The sequence below is a fragment of the Ostrinia nubilalis genome, chromosome 17 (genome assembly GCF_963855985.1).
Source record: "Ostrinia nubilalis chromosome 17, ilOstNubi1.1, whole genome shotgun sequence".
NCBI lineage: Eukaryota > Metazoa > Arthropoda > Insecta > Lepidoptera > Crambidae > Ostrinia > Ostrinia nubilalis.
In genome coordinates, this window is record NC_087104.1 from 9,728,046 (window position 1) to 9,744,652 (window position 16,607).

Below are 16,607 nucleotides of genomic sequence, written 5' to 3' on the forward strand. Positions count from 1 at the left end.
GGAGTCAAATCCAAAAAGTTGAATTGTCACAATTTGTATTTCATTTTTCTTTCGGAAAACTAGGTATATCCTTTGTTAGAAATTCATAGAAGGTGAGGATTTATTTTGCACTAAATTGGTAAAACTCCACAATAAGTATATATGTTTTGCGGTATCAATAAATATAAACATTGGCTATTACGTATTATCTCACGTACATAATCACGAAATCACGATTTTACAGATGAGTGAAGAAGAAAGGACTTTGGTTGATAAGTCAGAAAGCAGTTCTTTTGAGGACTTGGCTTCGGCTGCTGCTCATGAGATCGAAGAGGCGAAGATCGCGGAAGCAGCTGCGGCGGAAAAAGAAAAAATTGCCGAACCCAAAACAGATGAATGGCAGGATGTTTTGGGGTCAGGAGCGCTACTCAAAAAGGTTATTTACAAGAATATTAATGGATTCTTATCATTTGTTCATATTACTCGTTTTTCTATGATTTTAATTGCAATATTTCAGATACCTTCTTTCCAAATTATCATTCTATTTATTTTGCTAATAAAAATGTGTAATTCTAGTTCAATGTGTGGTTTCCTGTGTTGATGCCAGATAATAACTTTTTCACAGATACTAAAACCTGGCAAAGATTCCGAATCCAGGCCAAACAGAAGTGATATCTGCAGAATTAGCTATGAAATCAAAATACGGGACACTGGTGATTTAGTTGAGAAAAGGGACCAAGTAAAAATATACCTGGGAGATAATGAGGTGAGTTTCAATGTTTAAAATTAATTTAAAATTGTATAAAATAGATGTTTGCCTGTGTAGGAGATTGGGATAGGAATGGGATGGGATACCTTCGATTGAGCAGACTCCACAGGACGGTCCAAGCTTGGTTCTTCTTTCACTTTCACAAACACTTGAATTTTTATTGAGATGAGTTTAGCGCGCGATTTGGGTTTATTTGAATTGGTTTATTTTGGATACTTATTTATTATTAACGCCCAGATAGGTAGGCGAAGCGGCGCGTTGCGATGCGAGAGCGAGACTGAAGGTGGGAGGGAGAGGATAGGAAAAAGGACTGTCAGAATGAGTGATAGAATAGTGTGACATGAGTTTGAAATGTATGAGGTTTTAATGCTGGCGCGTACAACTCCCCCGGCCTAGAGGTCTTCCTCTAGATTGAGTAGCGTTTGTAAGAAAAAATAAAGTTAAAAACGTAAAAAGCATGCGTTAGAGAGAACTAAACGAGTTAAATTTGAGTTAAATGAGCGTTAAAGTTGAGTTAAATTAAAGTTAAAGTTGAGTTAAATTGAAGTTAAAGAAAAATTAAAGTTAAAAGCATTATTTGAGTTACTGTAAAGGAAGAGGACAAACTCTAACTACAGGCCGAACATAAATACCGGTTGCAGTGCGAATCTTTAAGGTGCGAATGATTTTGTCCTTTCCGGGATATACTTCCACAACCACACCCAATGGCCAACAAAGAGGATGCGCATTGTCATCTTTTATAACAACAACAGAGCCCACATCTATCGGTTTGGTCACCGTATTCCACTTTTCACGGCGTTGTAGAGAAGTTAAATACTCCTGACTCCAGCGACGCCAAAAGCTTTGCACTAATTTATTGACTAACTGATAACGCGTTAACCGATTGTCAGAAATATCAGAGACATCCTCTACTGGTAAGAATTTCAGTGGAGTTATATTGAGAAAGTGATTGGGAGTGAGAGCGGATATATCAGATGGGTCAGAGCTAAGAACACACAATGGTCTACTATTCAATAAGCCTTCTATTTGTACAAGTACAGTGTTGAACTCTTCGTATGTTAACACTTGAAGACCAATAACTTTATAAAGATGCGTTTTTACATAACGAACATTTATCTCTGTGATGCCGTTAAAGTGCGGACCATATGGTGGACTATGAAGAAACTTAATGCGTTGTTCAGCCAAATGTGAACTTAAATAATTTTTGTGAGAGTCAGATTCTAAAAGAGCGTAAATTTCGTCAAGCTTGCGTTTAGCGCCAATGAAGTTAGTACCTCCGTCGCTATATATCATGGAAACGGGGCCTCTTCTACAAATGAATCGACGAAAAGCGGCGAGAAATAGATCAGAGCTTAAGTCTGAAACTAACTCTATGTGTAGAGCCTTAGTTGTAAGACAGCAAAATAAACAAATATAAGCCTTCTGGCTTTTAACACCTCTGCGGCGAATGTGAGTAATAAAGAAGGGACCTGCATAATCGACCGATGTATAAACAAAGGCTTTAGCTTCTGAAACGCGAAATGATGGCAAGTCGCCCATAAGAGGGTTTGTAGATTTAGGGTTTAAACGAAAACAGATATTGCATTGATGCACTCTTTGACGTACTAAGTTACGTGCGGAAAGTATCCAAAATTTCTGTCTAAGCAGACTGAGTAGAAGTGAAGGACCAGTATGTAAATTACATACATGAAAGTAATCAACTAAAAGTTGAGTGAAGCGATGTTTAGGCGATAGAATGATTGGATGCTTTTGTCCATAGTTGAGTTGAGAGTGAGTGAGTCGACCTCCGACACGAAGTATATTATCAGAGTCAATGAAAGGGTTAAGTTTGAGAAGCGATTTGTTAAAGGGTTTATTATTTTTAATTGCGTGCATATCTTGAGTAAAAAATAGTGCCTGTATATGGCGTACTAAATAGAGTTCAGCGAGTTCTAAATCAGAGGATGTAACCACTCCGTTTGAACGTAGTATTTTAGCGAAGCGTAACAGGTACACAGTAGCGCGTAATAATTTTGGGTACGTGGAAATGCGATCAATTAATCGATCGAAAAAGTGAGAGTTCGATTGAGAGTTTGTCTCTGAAACAAGAGCGATAGTTTTCTCTTCCAGTCGAACACTGTTAGATGAAACTTGAAATGGCTCGATAGGCCATTGCGAGATTGGCTGAGCTGTCCATTGAGGAGAGTGAAACCAATTTAATTGATTTAATAATGCTTTAGGAGTTACAGGTCGCGATATTACATCTGCAGGATTTTCATTTCCATTAACATGATGCCAAATTTTTGCGTTGAGTTTCGAATTAATTTCAGTAATTCTATTCGCAACAAATGTGTGAAATTTGTACGCGGGAGAATGTATCCACGTGAGAGTGACAGTCGAGTCTGAAAATGCGTAAATTGAGTTAACAGCATAACGATTCTCTATACTATCGCGAACCGATAATAAAAGATTTGTTAAGAGCAGCGCTGCGCACAGTTCAAGCCGCGCAAGAGATATTTTCTTTAAAGGCGCGACGCGCGATTTGGATGCGATAAGAAAGACTTCACCGGGTGAATCTGCATCAGAGCTCACGCGCACATAAACTACAGCTCCGTAGCATACTTCGCTGGCGTCCGCGAAGCCCATGATAGTGACGTGACAACCCGCGGTGATCCCTATATGACGAGATATTTTTAATTGCGATAAATAATTAATCTCACTATCAAACCGATTCCATTTATTTTTTATTGAGTCTGGAACTGGCTGATCCCATTCAAGTTCGCGCTGCCAGCATTCTTGAATTAAAAGTTTGAGAAACGCTGTCACAGGGCCTAGCAAACCCAAAGGGTCGAATAATCTAGCGGTTGCGGAAAGAATCGTGCGTTTTGTGCATTGGTCAGAGTTAGTAGAGTTAATTTTGTAAAGAAAAACGTCATCATTAGGTTGCCACTGCATGCCTATGATTTTTGTCGTAATTTCTGAGTCAGTGTCAAAATCGACGAGCTGTGGATTTTTATGCGAATCGGGAATCTTATTTATAAGCTCAGGGTTGTTCGAGATCCACTTAACCATTTTAAACCCCCCGGCCATGAACATCTTAACCATTTGATGGTAAGATTGTTCAGCTTTTTCTAACCCGTCCATCGATGAGACATAATCGTCCATATACATACAGGATTGAGCTTCAGACGCGGCGATAGGATAATTCGCGCGCTCGTCCTCAGCGAGTTGGCGAACGACACGCATAGCGAGGTAAGGCGAGCTAGAAACGCCAAAAGAAACCCTATTGTATTGATAAGTATCAATCGGTGCTTCAGGATCAAATCGAAATAATATGCGTTGAAACGGGTGGTGATTTTGATCAAGCTTTACACAGAAATACATCTTTTCAATATCAGCAGATAAAGCGACTGAGAAAATGCGTAAGTTAATTAAAAGATCAAAAATATTACTTTGTAAGTTTGGGCCAGTGTAAAGAACATCATTTAACGACTTTCCAGAGGTTGTTTTACAACTTGCATCTAAAACGACTCGAGTTTTTGAAGTGAGTTTATCTGGTCGGTATACTGCATGATGAGGTATATAATAATTTGGAGTATTTTCCTCAGAATTCGATGCGTTTTCAACTTTTGACAGAAAACCGCGATCGATACAGTCTTGAATATTTTCATTATAGTTAGTGCGTAAGCCCGGAGTTGAGTCTAACTTTTTCTCTAAGTTATAGAAGCGACGCCTAGCAGTAAAGTAAGAATCGCCGAGTTCTGATGGGTCGAGTTTAAATGGCAAAGAAACGGTATACGTCCCAGAGTCGTCGCGAGAATGAGTTGATTGGAAAATGTTTTCACATATATCATCGTCAGGGCTGATGTGTCTCTTAGTAGGTACACTTTCAAGCTCCCAAAAGCGTTGCGTGAGTGATTCTAATGAGTGCGAGTCTACATTGCAAAAGAATGCTTTATTATCATTGCGTGAATGAGCTGAGTAGCACTGAGCGCGTCCCATAGCGAGATATCCGAGCGTGGTTTCGATGGCGATGACAGAGGATTGCGGTGAAGTTATTTTATTACTACCTAAAAGAAGCGGGAATATCTCATTGCCTAACAAACAATCGATTTCAGCAGGGATATCGAAGCTGTCATCAGCCATAGGAAGACCTTGTAAATGCGATAACTGGGTTATGTCAACCCTTACATTAGGTAAATAATCGGTTATTGTATCAATGACGCGTGCGTTAATTGTGTATTTACACCTGGGATCAAAGCGTGAGGCAATTGTGAAAGATACATATCCTAGCGACACACTTTCAGACTGACCTATGCCCTTAATAGTGGTAGGTAGCGGATTGACTTTTAAGTTCAGTCGCGCACAACATTTATTTGTGATAAAGTTGCTCATCGAACCTGTGTCTAGAAACACGCGTAATTTTTGACACGTCTTATTATTGTCATAAGTATACACTGACGCGGTGGGTAATAAGACCGTGGTACTAGATTCATCAGCGATCGACGGCGTGACTGCAGAGAGAGATACATTGTTGGTTGGCATCGATTGCAACGGCGGCGTGACCGGACCGGGCGCGGACATGGACGCGTCGGTCGGCGAAAGCGTCGCGCTGCAAGTCAGCTGTTGTGACGTCATAGGTCTATTCACGTTAAAGTTATCTATATGAATAAGAGTGTGATGTTTACGTTGGCAAACTGAGCAACGATTTTGAGATCTGCAATCTTTGATGTTATGAAAGCCTAAACAATTGAGACAAAAGTTACATTTAGTAACTAAAGAGTGGCGAGTTGGCGCATTTTTCGAGAGAAAATAACTGCATTTGAACAGGGCATGTTCAGGTTCCGTCTTACAAAGTTGACAATTCTTGCGTACAGCGGATGGAGTGTATGAGCCTTGCGAATTCGGTTGAGATTGGAAGTAATGTTGGTTGGGTTTTACTCCAGAAGCTGTATTAGAAACAAACGACTGTGTCGGTTTCGAGTTTTTAGACTGCGATGCGAAATTCGTTTTATTATTAACGTACAGCTTATTCTGCGTAAAAGATGAGCGTAAAGAATGGATCTTATTCTGTTCTTTTATAAAAGTCTTGAGATCATTAAACGTAGGCATTTTTACGTGCTTAATGGATTGTTCAAATAAATTTAGAGTGTCTTTGTCTAATTTACTGAGAGCAATATGAGTCAAAATGAAATCGGAAAGGTCATCAATCTGTAAACGTCGTAAGGCAGCTTCAGCTGAGCAATACTGTTCCAAAAATTCATCTAAAGATTGCGATTTGAAGTTTATTAATTGTTCCAAATACATAGAGGCTTGTACTCTTATGTCTTGGTATTTTTCTAATAGGTTGTTCCAAATTATGTAATAGTTCTCACCAGTCGGTGGAATACCCGAGCAAATTGTAAGTGCTTTTCCGGAAAGTTTTCCTATAAGGTATTGAGCCTTTTCACCTGGAGACAAACCAGTGTTCTCATGAATAAGCGTTTTAAAATTTTGGTAGAAAACGGGCCACTTGGAAGGGGCTCCGTCGAAAGAGACTAGTTCTAAAGGCGGTAATTTTTTTACGAAATCCTGTTTGCGTCGCTCTGTGTTGGCCTTTAGTTGTGCGATGGAGCTTTGCACCGAAAGGATGTTACAGTACAAATCGTCAAACGAGTTGAGTGCGGCAAATGTAGGTTTGAGTTCCTCATCATTTTTCATATAACACAAATTAAGTTCGTCAATAGTATCAAGAAAATCCGATCTTGTTTTTTCAATCGAATGCATGCGAGACATGAAAATTTGTTCAATCTGAGGGTCGGAGACCTTTAGGCTGAGGTCGTATAGTTCCTGAACCCTCTGAAAAAGCGCTTCTTTTTTAGCTTCAAGCAAATTAATTTTGCGTTTTACTCCCTCCATTGTATTGTAGGTGAGCAAACACACGCACGAGAGCTAGCGTTAAAAATGAGTTGAGTTGTGCGTATTTATTTATAATCCAGTAGGAAAATAAAATGCGTAGCGTATGTACCTAAGCGAATTTGAAATTGAATTGAAATAAAATTTTAAAAGATTGAATTTAAAAAATACACGTGTTTACAAACAACGAGTTGACGTTTGAGCGATTAGTAATTTCTAGAATGTGTCAAATGTCAAACGAATCGAACTTTCCAGAAAGAATGTGTCAAACGAGCGAATTTTCTAGAATTTTCTAGAGAGTTGTCAAAATGACGGATGCGTGAAAATGTGTAGTTGTGATTTTCTGTAAGTGTAAAGGATAGGAAATGAACCATGCGGCTCGGTAGGACCAGAAAGGAGTTGTAGGAGATTGGGATAGGAATGGGATGGGATACCTTCGATTGAGCAGACTCCACAGGACGGTCCAAGCTTGGTTCTTCTTTCACTTTCACAAACACTTGAATTTTTATTGAGATGAGTTTAGCGCGCGATTTGGGTTTATTTGAATTGGTTTATTTTGGATACTTATTTATTATTAACGCCCAGATAGGTAGGCGAAGCGGCGCGTTGCGATGCGAGAGCGAGACTGAAGGTGGGAGGGAGAGGATAGGAAAAAGGACTGTCAGAATGAGTGATAGAATAGTGTGACATGAGTTTGAAATGTATGAGGTTTTAATGCTGGCGCGTACAGCCTGTAAGATTGATGATGTAGATTGCAGCTTCTATTATGATGTCATATTATCTAAGTACATGCATACTTCATTGTTATTATTAGTTATGTTTGATAAGGGATTATGATGACAAAATCTTATCATATCGCTATATTGTTCTCAAAATGGCACTGCAATAGTTAGTAAACATGGGACTTTGCTTTAATGAATTTTTCTTGTAATAAAATCCCTGAATAAACTGAATATTGTTATTGACAATACTTATCAATATAGATCATAGTACTCAACCCCAAGGTTTATAACTTCATATACCGTGTAATGGCTATGCTCACGTGACATTGGCAAACGTGGAAACATAAACGCCATAGAGGAGAAGAAGAAGAAGAAGTCAAGAGCAGGACATAAAAAATAATTGTCATGCTCTTTTGCAAAAATAACAGTGTAGTCTATCCCTTATTGTTCTAAATCTAAGAATCAAAAGTAGTGTTTTATATAAAAGACAGGGCCAAATTAGCTTCCTTTGGGCACAGAACTGCAAAAAAGGTAATAATAATATTAACAATGATTTTATAGGTCTTACAAGGCATGGACCTGGCTTTGACCCTGATGCATGAAGGAGAAGAAAACTTTTTGCAACTGGCTCCCCGGTTTGCCTATGGAGAAACAGGTCTAAAAACTGGAGAGAGTTTAGGCACAGTGGGAGAACTTGATGGGCCAAAATATGATGGCCCAAACATTGGACCAGAGACTTGGCTCGAAGTAAGGCTGGAACTCCATGATTGGAACGAAGAACCAGAGCATGAAACCTTGCCGATCGCTGAAAGAATGCAAATTGGGTAAGTGTCCACACTTCATGTAAATTTGATTGTGTAATCACAAGGTTGAATTGTTTACATTAGATTGTAGCGTTAGAATGACCGTGACATACTAAATTCATTGATAATATATTCACGATATTAAGTTGTATTTCCTTTGAAAAATGATAGCCTCCATCCATGCCGTTTTTTGCCAATGTTGACTATTTAATTTTGTAATAATAATGGGTTGAATGTCAAATGTAAATAATGAGTTTCTAGGTAGAGCTAGGTGTTTTATAAGTTTTGGTAGGTTTGCTATTATTTTGAGAAGACTCAATAAAATTCCTACAGTAGTGTTAGTTGATTTTCAGCCATGAAGATAATTTGTATAAAATTCTGTATAACATTCATTTTCCCTTCTATCAGCACGCGTCGTCGCGCCCGCGGCAACTGGTGGTACGGTCGTGGGGAACCGATCCTCGCTGTGCAGCTCTACAGACGTGCTTTAGATGTATTAGATGAGAGCGAGGGGGGTATCACAGACCCCACGCCGAGCGGGCAGATGGCCCCTACCTCGGACGCCCTGAAGGCGCTGTTAGATGAGAGACTACGGGTCCACAACAACATGGCCGCCGCGCAGCTGAAGGCTGGCGCTTACGACGCCGCTTTACAAGTAAGTTGTCCATATGTAGTAACTAGTAGTAAAAGACTACAGGCGTAGGAAACCAACTGTCGCTGTGCAGCTGAATAAACGCGTTCTAGATGTACTGAATGAGAACATGGCCTCCGCGTAACTTAAAGCTGGCGCTTACGACGCCGCTTTCAAGTAAGTTACCCGTAGTAACTAGTAGTACAAGCATAGGGAGCCAATACTAGATGTATTAGATGAGAGCGAGGGTGGTATCACAGACCCCACGCCGAGCGGGCAGATGGCCCCCACCTCGGACGCCCTGAAGGCGCTGTTGGATGAAAGGCTACGGGTCCACAACAACATGGCCGCCGCGCAGCTGAAGGCTGGCGCTTACGACGCCGCTTTACAAGTAAGTTGTCCTTAGTAACTTATTAGTACAAGCGTAGGGAGCCAATACTAGATGTACTAGATGAGAGTGAGGGGGGTATCACAGACCCCACGCCGAGCGGGCAGATGGCCCCTACCTCGGACGCCCTGAAGGCGCTGTTAGATGAGAGACTACGGGTCCACAACAACATGGCCGCCGCGCAGCTGAAGGCTGGCGCTTACGACGCCGCCTTACAAGTAAGTTGTCCATAGTAACTAGTAGTAAAGGACTACAGACGTAGGAAACCAACTGTCGTTGTGCAGCTGAATAAACGCGCTCTAGATGTACTAAATGAGAACATAGCGACCGCGCAACTGAAGGCTGGCGCTTACGACGCCGCTTTACAGGTAAGTTATTCCTAGTAACTTATTAGTTCAAGCGTAGGGAGCCAATATTAGATGTATTAGATGAGAACAAGGGTGGTATCACAGGCCCCACGCCGAGCGGGCAGATGGCCCCTACTTCGGACGCCCTGAAGGCGCTGTTAGATGAGAGACTACGGGTCCACAACAACATAGCCGCCGCGCAGCTGAAAGCTGGCGCTTACGACGCCGCTTTACAAGTAAGTTGTCCATAATTACTAGTACTAAAGGTGTAGGAAACCAACTGTCGGTGTGCAGCTGAATAAACGCGTTCTAGATGTACTGAATGAGAACATGGCCTCCGCGTAACTTAAGGCTGGCGCTTACGACGCCGCTTTCAAGTAAGTTACCCGTAGTAACTAGTAGTACAAGCGTAGGGAGCCAACACTAGATGTACTAGATGAGAACAAGGGTGGTATCACAGACCCCACGCCGAGTGGGCAGATGGTCCCTACTTCAGACGCTCTGAAGGCGCTGCTAGATGAGAGGCTACGGGTCCACAACAACATGGCCGACGACGCCGCTTTACAAGTAAGTTGTCCATAGTAACTTATTAGTACAAGCGTAGGGAGCCAATACTAGATGTACTAGATGAGAGCGAGGGGGGTATCACAGACCCCACGCCGAGCGGGCAGATGGCCCCTACCTCGGACGCCCTGAAGGCGCTGTTGGATGAGAGGCTACGGGTCCACAACAACATGGCCGCCGCGCAGCTGAAAGCTGGCGCTTACGACGCCGCTTTACAAGTAAGTTGTCCATAGTAACTAGGACTGAATAAACGCGCTCTAGATGTACTAAATGAGAACATAGCTATCGCGCAACCGAAGGCTGGCGCTTACTACGCTGGTTTACAGGTATGTTACCCGCAGTAATTACTAGTGCTGAAGTAAGGAACCAATCCTGGTTGTGCAACTCTACAGACGCGCTCTAGATGTGCTCTGAAAGCGAGGGGGTCATCATGGCCCCCACCTCGGACGCTCTGAAGGCGCTTACAAGTAAGTTACCCCTAGCAACGAGTAGTACAAGGGAAATCAATCCTCGCTGTGCAACTCTACAGACGTTCTCTAGATGTCCTGGATGAAACCGAGCGGGGTATCATGACCCCTACCTCGGACACCCTGAAGGCGCTGTTAGATGAGAGACTACGGGTCCACAACAACATGGCCGCCGCGCAGCTGAAGGCTGGCGCTTACGACGCCGCTTTACAAGTAAGTTGTCCATATGTAGTAACTAGTAGTAAAAGACTACAGGCGTAGGAAACCAACTGTCGTTGTGCAGCTGAATAAACGCGCTCTAGATGTACTGAATGAGAACATGGCTTCCGCGTAACTTAAGGCTGGCGCTTACGACGCCGCTTTCAAGTAAGTTACCCGTAGTAACTAGTAGTACAAGCATAGGGAGCCAATACTAGATGTATTAGATGAGAGCGAGGGTGGTATCACAGACCCCACGCCGAGCGGGCAGATGGCCCCCACCTCGGACGCCCTGAAGGCGCTGTTAGATGAGAGGCTACGGGTCCACAACAACATGGCCGCCGCGCAGCTGAAGGCTGGCGCTTACGACGCCGCTTTACAAGTAAGTTGTCCTTAGTAACTTATTAGTACAAGCGTAGGGAGCCAATACTAGATGTACTAGATGAGAGCGAGGGGGGTATCACAGACCCCACGCCGAGCGGGCAGATGGCCCCTACCTCGGACGCCCTGAAGGCGCTGTTGGATGAGAGGCTACGGGTCCACAACAACATGGCCGCCGCGCAGCTGAAGGCTGGCGCTTACGACGCCGCTTTACAAGTAAGTTGTCCATATGTAGTAACTAGTAGTAAAAGACTACAGGCGTAGGAAACCAACTGTCGTTGTGCAGCTGAATAAACGCGCTCTAGATGTACTGAATGAGAACATGGCTTCCGCGTAACTTAAGGCTGGCGCTTACGACGCCGCTTTCAAGTAAGTTACCCGTAGTAACTAGTAGTACAAGCATAGGGAGCCAATACTAGATGTATTAGATGAGAGCGAGGGTGGTATCACAGACCCCACGCCGAGCGGGCAGATGGCCCCCACCTCGGACGCCCTGAAGGCGCTGTTAGATGAGAGGCTACGGGTCCACAACAACATGGCCGCCGCGCAGCTGAAGGCTGGCGCTTACGACGCCGCTTTACAAGTAAGTTGTCCTTAGTAACTTATTAGTACAAGCGTAGGGAGCCAATACTAGATGTACTAGATGAGAGCGAGGGGGGTATCACAGACCCCACGCCGAGCGGGCAGATGGCCCCTACCTCGGACGCCCTGAAGGCGCTGTTGGATGAGAGGCTACGGGTCCACAACAACATGGCCGCCGCGCAGCTGAAGGCTGGCGCTTACGACGCCGCTTTACAAGTAAGTTGTCCATATGTAGTAACTAGTAGTAAAATACTACAGGCGTAGGAAACCAACTGTCGTTGTGCAGCTGAATAAACGCGCTCTAGATGTACTGAATGAGAACATGGCTTCCGCGTAACTTAAGGCTGGCGCTTACGACGCCGCTTTCAAGTAAGTTACCCGTAGTAACTAGTAGTACAAGCATAGGGAGCCAATACTAGATGTATTAGATGAGAGCGAGGGTGGTATCACAGACCCCACGCCGAGCGGGCAGATGGCCCCCACCTCGGACGCCCTGAAGGCGCTGTTAGATGAGAGGCTACGGGTCCACAACAACATGGCCGCCGCGCAGCTGAAGGCTGGCGCTTACGACGCCGCCTTACTAAGTTGTCCATAGTAACTAGTAGTAAAGCACTGAATAAACGCGCTCTAGATGTACTATATGAGAACATAGCTATCGCGCAACTGAAGGCTGGCGCTTACGACGCTGGTTTACATGTATGTTACCCGCAGTAATTACTAGTGCTGAAGTAAGGAACCAATCCTGGCTGTGCAACTCTACAAACGCGCTCTAGATGTGCTCTGAAAGCGAGGGGGTCGTCATGGCCCCCACCTCGGACGCTCTGAAGGCGCTGTTAGATGAGAGGCTACGGGCCACAACAACATGGCCGCCGCGCAGCTGAAGGCTGGCGCTTACGACGCCGCCTTACAAGTAAGTTGTCCATAGTAACTAGTAGTAAAGGACTACAGGCGTAGGAAACCAACTGTCGCTGTGCAGCTGAATAAACGCGTTCTAGATGTACTGAATGAAAACTTGGCCTCCGCGTAACTTAAGACTGACGCTTACGACGCCGCTTTACAAGTAAGTTACCCATAGTAACTAGTAGTTGTGTAGTAGTAGTGGGCAAACACATCCTAAGCCCACAAGATGCAAAACATATCGCCCCCCCAAAAGATACTGCACTTCCTAATGGATGCAGAACTCGGAGGCGAAATGTAAGGAAAATAGCGGCGATCACAATAGATCGATAACGGTCGCAGTGATACTAGGACTTTATTGAACTAGAATAGCCACTCAACACAAATAAAATAAAATTAAACTATTTATAAAGGACTAGGCGTAGCCGTGTCGGCCGTTTAGTGTAGTGGTTCGAAACGGACTACTATTCCGGAGGTTGCGGGTTCGATTCCCGTACAGTACAAACATTTGTGTGCATGAACATATTTGTTTGTGTTGGACTGGGTGTTTTCTATGTATTTACAAAAATAAAGTATTTAAATATGTTTATATCCGTTGTCTAGTACCCATAGTACAGTGTAAAATGCCCAAGGATATTATTATTTATTTATTTATAAATCAATTTTTTTCTCAGGCCGTCACTCGCGTGCTCCAATGCCAGCCAGACAACGCTAAAGCTTTATACCGCAAGTCGCGCATCCTCTCCGCTATGGGCCGCAACTCTGAAGCCTTAGAGGCAGCCAGGGCTGCCGCCGCTGCCGCGCCTGACGACTCGGGCACTAAGAAGGAGTTGCAGCGCTGCGAGCAAAGGGCTAACAGAGACCGCTCGGTGGAGCGCCGTCTCGCTAAGAGAATGTTGGGCACCTCTGACCAGCCCAAAGGCTCGCCTGATAAAAAACCGTCCAGAGCTAAGGTACGTGTTCTCTAATGGATTATGTAAAATATGCAGACTTTGATAGTGGCACATTTCGAAGGGTTCATCCAGTGTCTAAGTAGCTCAGATGGAAAAGCAGTCGCCCGGCAAGCGAAAGGTCGTAGGTTCGATTCCCAGCTTAGGTAGTTCGATTTTTTCAAGTAATTTATAATTTTCAAATAATTTATGTACGTTGCTGAATTACACATTGTGACTTTTTGCAGCTAAAAACGCGTTCTACGCGGCTGCGTCGTGATTATATCACTGCTTTTAGTATCGGTTTTATCTAAAGGTAGATGTTTTGCAACTATCGATGCTGCATCGCGACTGAATCGCGTTTGTATCGCTGTAAAAAGGCCCTCACACTTATACAGTTTTGTTGCAATATTTAAGATGCCTCGGTGTTTTGCTTCTGTATCGTCTAGACTGAACCTGTGTTTATACTTAGAAATATGAACTCTATTGACATGACATCACGGTTCAATTTGCGATATCCCCAGATGTTCGTGTGGGGCTCGCTGCTGCTAAGCCTGCTGGTGGGCGTGGCCAGCGTGCTGGTGTACCGGTACAAGCTGCAGCACTGACACATTCATACTGCAATACAAGTGAGTACTGTTAGAGGCCGGGAGATCTATTCTCATAAATAAAACACTGGATACTGAACTTGCACATTATGTTGCCTCATTTTAATTCATTATCATCATCATCATCATCATTTCAGCCACAGGACGTCCACTGCTGAACATAGGCCTCCCCCAATGACTTCCACATCGCACGGTTGGTAGCAGCCTGCATCCAGCGCCTTCCTACTACCTTTATCAGGTCGTCGGTCCACCTTGTGGGTCCATTTTAATTACAATTGATCAATTAGCTAAAAAGCGCGCAGAGATGTCCGCGCGCGTCCCTCTATTCTGACGTTTCTAGTGTGACATTGACGTTACTCTGTTAATGTCACTATAACAGCAGCTCATTGGCTATAACGATTATATTATTGTCCTACTTACTCTACTTAGTTCGTTTCAGCCAAATGATATCCACTGCTGGACAAAGGCCTCCCCCAAGGATTTCCACAACCACCGGTCCTGCGCTGCTTACGTCCCAGATTCTTCCATTCTTCGGCTTATTCCACTATTCCCCATTGACAATCCCCGTCAACGGGGAATAGTGAACTTTTTGTTTACTAATCCCCGTTAACGCCAATTGGAGCTTATAATAGGGAATAATGAACTAACAAGTTCATTAATCCCCGTTATATTAGGATTTTATTTTTAACGTAATGGGTATTAATGAACTTTTCAGTTCATTATTCCCTAATATAAGTTTTATAAGCTCCAATGAGGATCATTTCGATTTTTAGCTGTGAATGCAGATTTATAGGGCTAAGAAATCCTTAATACACAGTCCAAAAATTTTTGTTCTACGACAAAAATTGACGAAGTTATGGCCAAATTACTAAAAAAGATCACTGACCGCCCGGCGCGGGGACGATGACGTCATTATATCCGATCCGAACGCTGCCGGCGTACTGCGTGGATAGAAAATATTTTTTTCTAGCCAAACTATCAGTTTTAGAGAAAAACTTGTAATGACATTTATTCATCAGAATAAAGTAAGCTATCGATAGGTAATTTTTAAAAATAGAAATTGTAAAAAATAACGCAAAAAATCCATATGCTCATACGATTCAATGGAACGCAGAGACGCGATTGGGGTCTCCGCGGTGGTATATTTGGCGATTTATTCAAATAAAGTGTTCATAAGTGTTGTCTTCTTCCAAGTAAAATATAAAAATGTATAAGTATTAATTTATTTACTTCTAACAATAAGGTATAGCTGAGGCAGATACACTCTGCCTAGGCTACAAGAAATTGCTATGAAGATCATTTCGATGTACACGCAATACCTACAATGAGTTAAACCTACGTATACTATTCGCCGTGCCCATGGGCGGGCCAGCTGCTGCAGGAAAGGACAGCTGCTCCCTCCTGGAAATCTATTTAATCTTAGCCCAGAAGCTGGGTATGACTACCTCGCCCTCCCCCCCCTCTCCCCAGGTCATAAGCTGGGGATGACTTCCCCCTCGGCCAGAAGTTGAAGTTGGGTTTGATTTACCCCCCCCCCAGGCCCGAAACTAAGTATGACTTGACCCCTCCCCCTCCCCCCAGGCCAGAAGCTGGGTAAGGCTTGCCCCTCCCCCAGGCCATAAGCATAAGCTGGATATGACTCCCCTTCGGCCAGAAGCTGGGTATGACACCCCCCCCCCCATGCCAGAAATGCCAGAAACTGGGTATGACTTTACCCCCCCCCCCCCCCTACCCTCAGGCCAGAAGCTGGGTAAGGCTAACCCCTCCCCCCAGCACATAAGCATAAGCTGGGTATTACATACCCCCCCCCCCCCCCCCCTCCAGGCCAGAAACTGGGTATGACTTGCCTCTCCCCCCCTCCCACCAAGGCCAGAAGCTGGGTAAGGCTTGCCCCTCCCCCCAGGCTATAAGCTGGGTATGATTTATCCCCCCCCCCCCCCACAGGCCAGAAACTGGGTATTATTAGCATCATATTATGTATTATTATGAATACAAACAATCATTAAGTTACACTCACCCCAACCGCGTCTCCGCATTGCATCGAATCCTATGAAAATGTGGTTTTTGGACATAGCGATACTTATTTTTCACAATTTTTATTTTTAAAAATTACTGGTCGATAGGTTACTTTATTTTGATGAATAAATGTAATTAAAAGTTTTTTTCTAAAACTGATAGTTTAGCTGGAAAAAAATATTTTTCATCCCAATAGTACGCCGGCTGCGCTCGATTCGGATATAGTGACGTCACGCGGCCCTGCGTACGTTGACTTTTAGCGGCAAAAACGGCCTATGTTTATTACTTAATATCTTCGTAAGTAATGGTCCGATTTCGATAATTCAAAAAGGTATATCTTTTTTATGTCTTAAAGATTGTGGAATAAACCGGTTCTTCCCGCGACCTTCACCTGATCGTAAGAACTTTTCTGCCCCATCGGCCATCATCTCTTAGCAAAAAAAAGCAAATTA

General features: G+C 43.6%; 1 protein-coding gene across 1 annotated transcript in view; it reads left to right on the plus strand.

Moving 5' to 3' along the window:
* The window catches only part of LOC135080039 (peptidyl-prolyl cis-trans isomerase FKBP8), a 19,182-nt gene continuing 2,575 nt past the window's right edge, over positions 1-16,607 (plus strand). The window contains exons 1-7 of the mRNA XM_063974710.1: positions 1-92; positions 224-415; positions 605-745; positions 7,906-8,168; positions 8,556-8,802; positions 13,277-13,555; positions 14,056-14,160. Coding sequence (XP_063830780.1) covers positions 224-415; positions 605-745; positions 7,906-8,168; positions 8,556-8,802; positions 13,277-13,555; positions 14,056-14,139 — 1,206 coding nt within the window. The 5' untranslated portion in view covers positions 1-92 and the 3' untranslated portion in view covers positions 14,140-14,160. The remainder of the gene's footprint in view (positions 93-223; positions 416-604; positions 746-7,905; positions 8,169-8,555; positions 8,803-13,276; positions 13,556-14,055; positions 14,161-16,607) is intronic.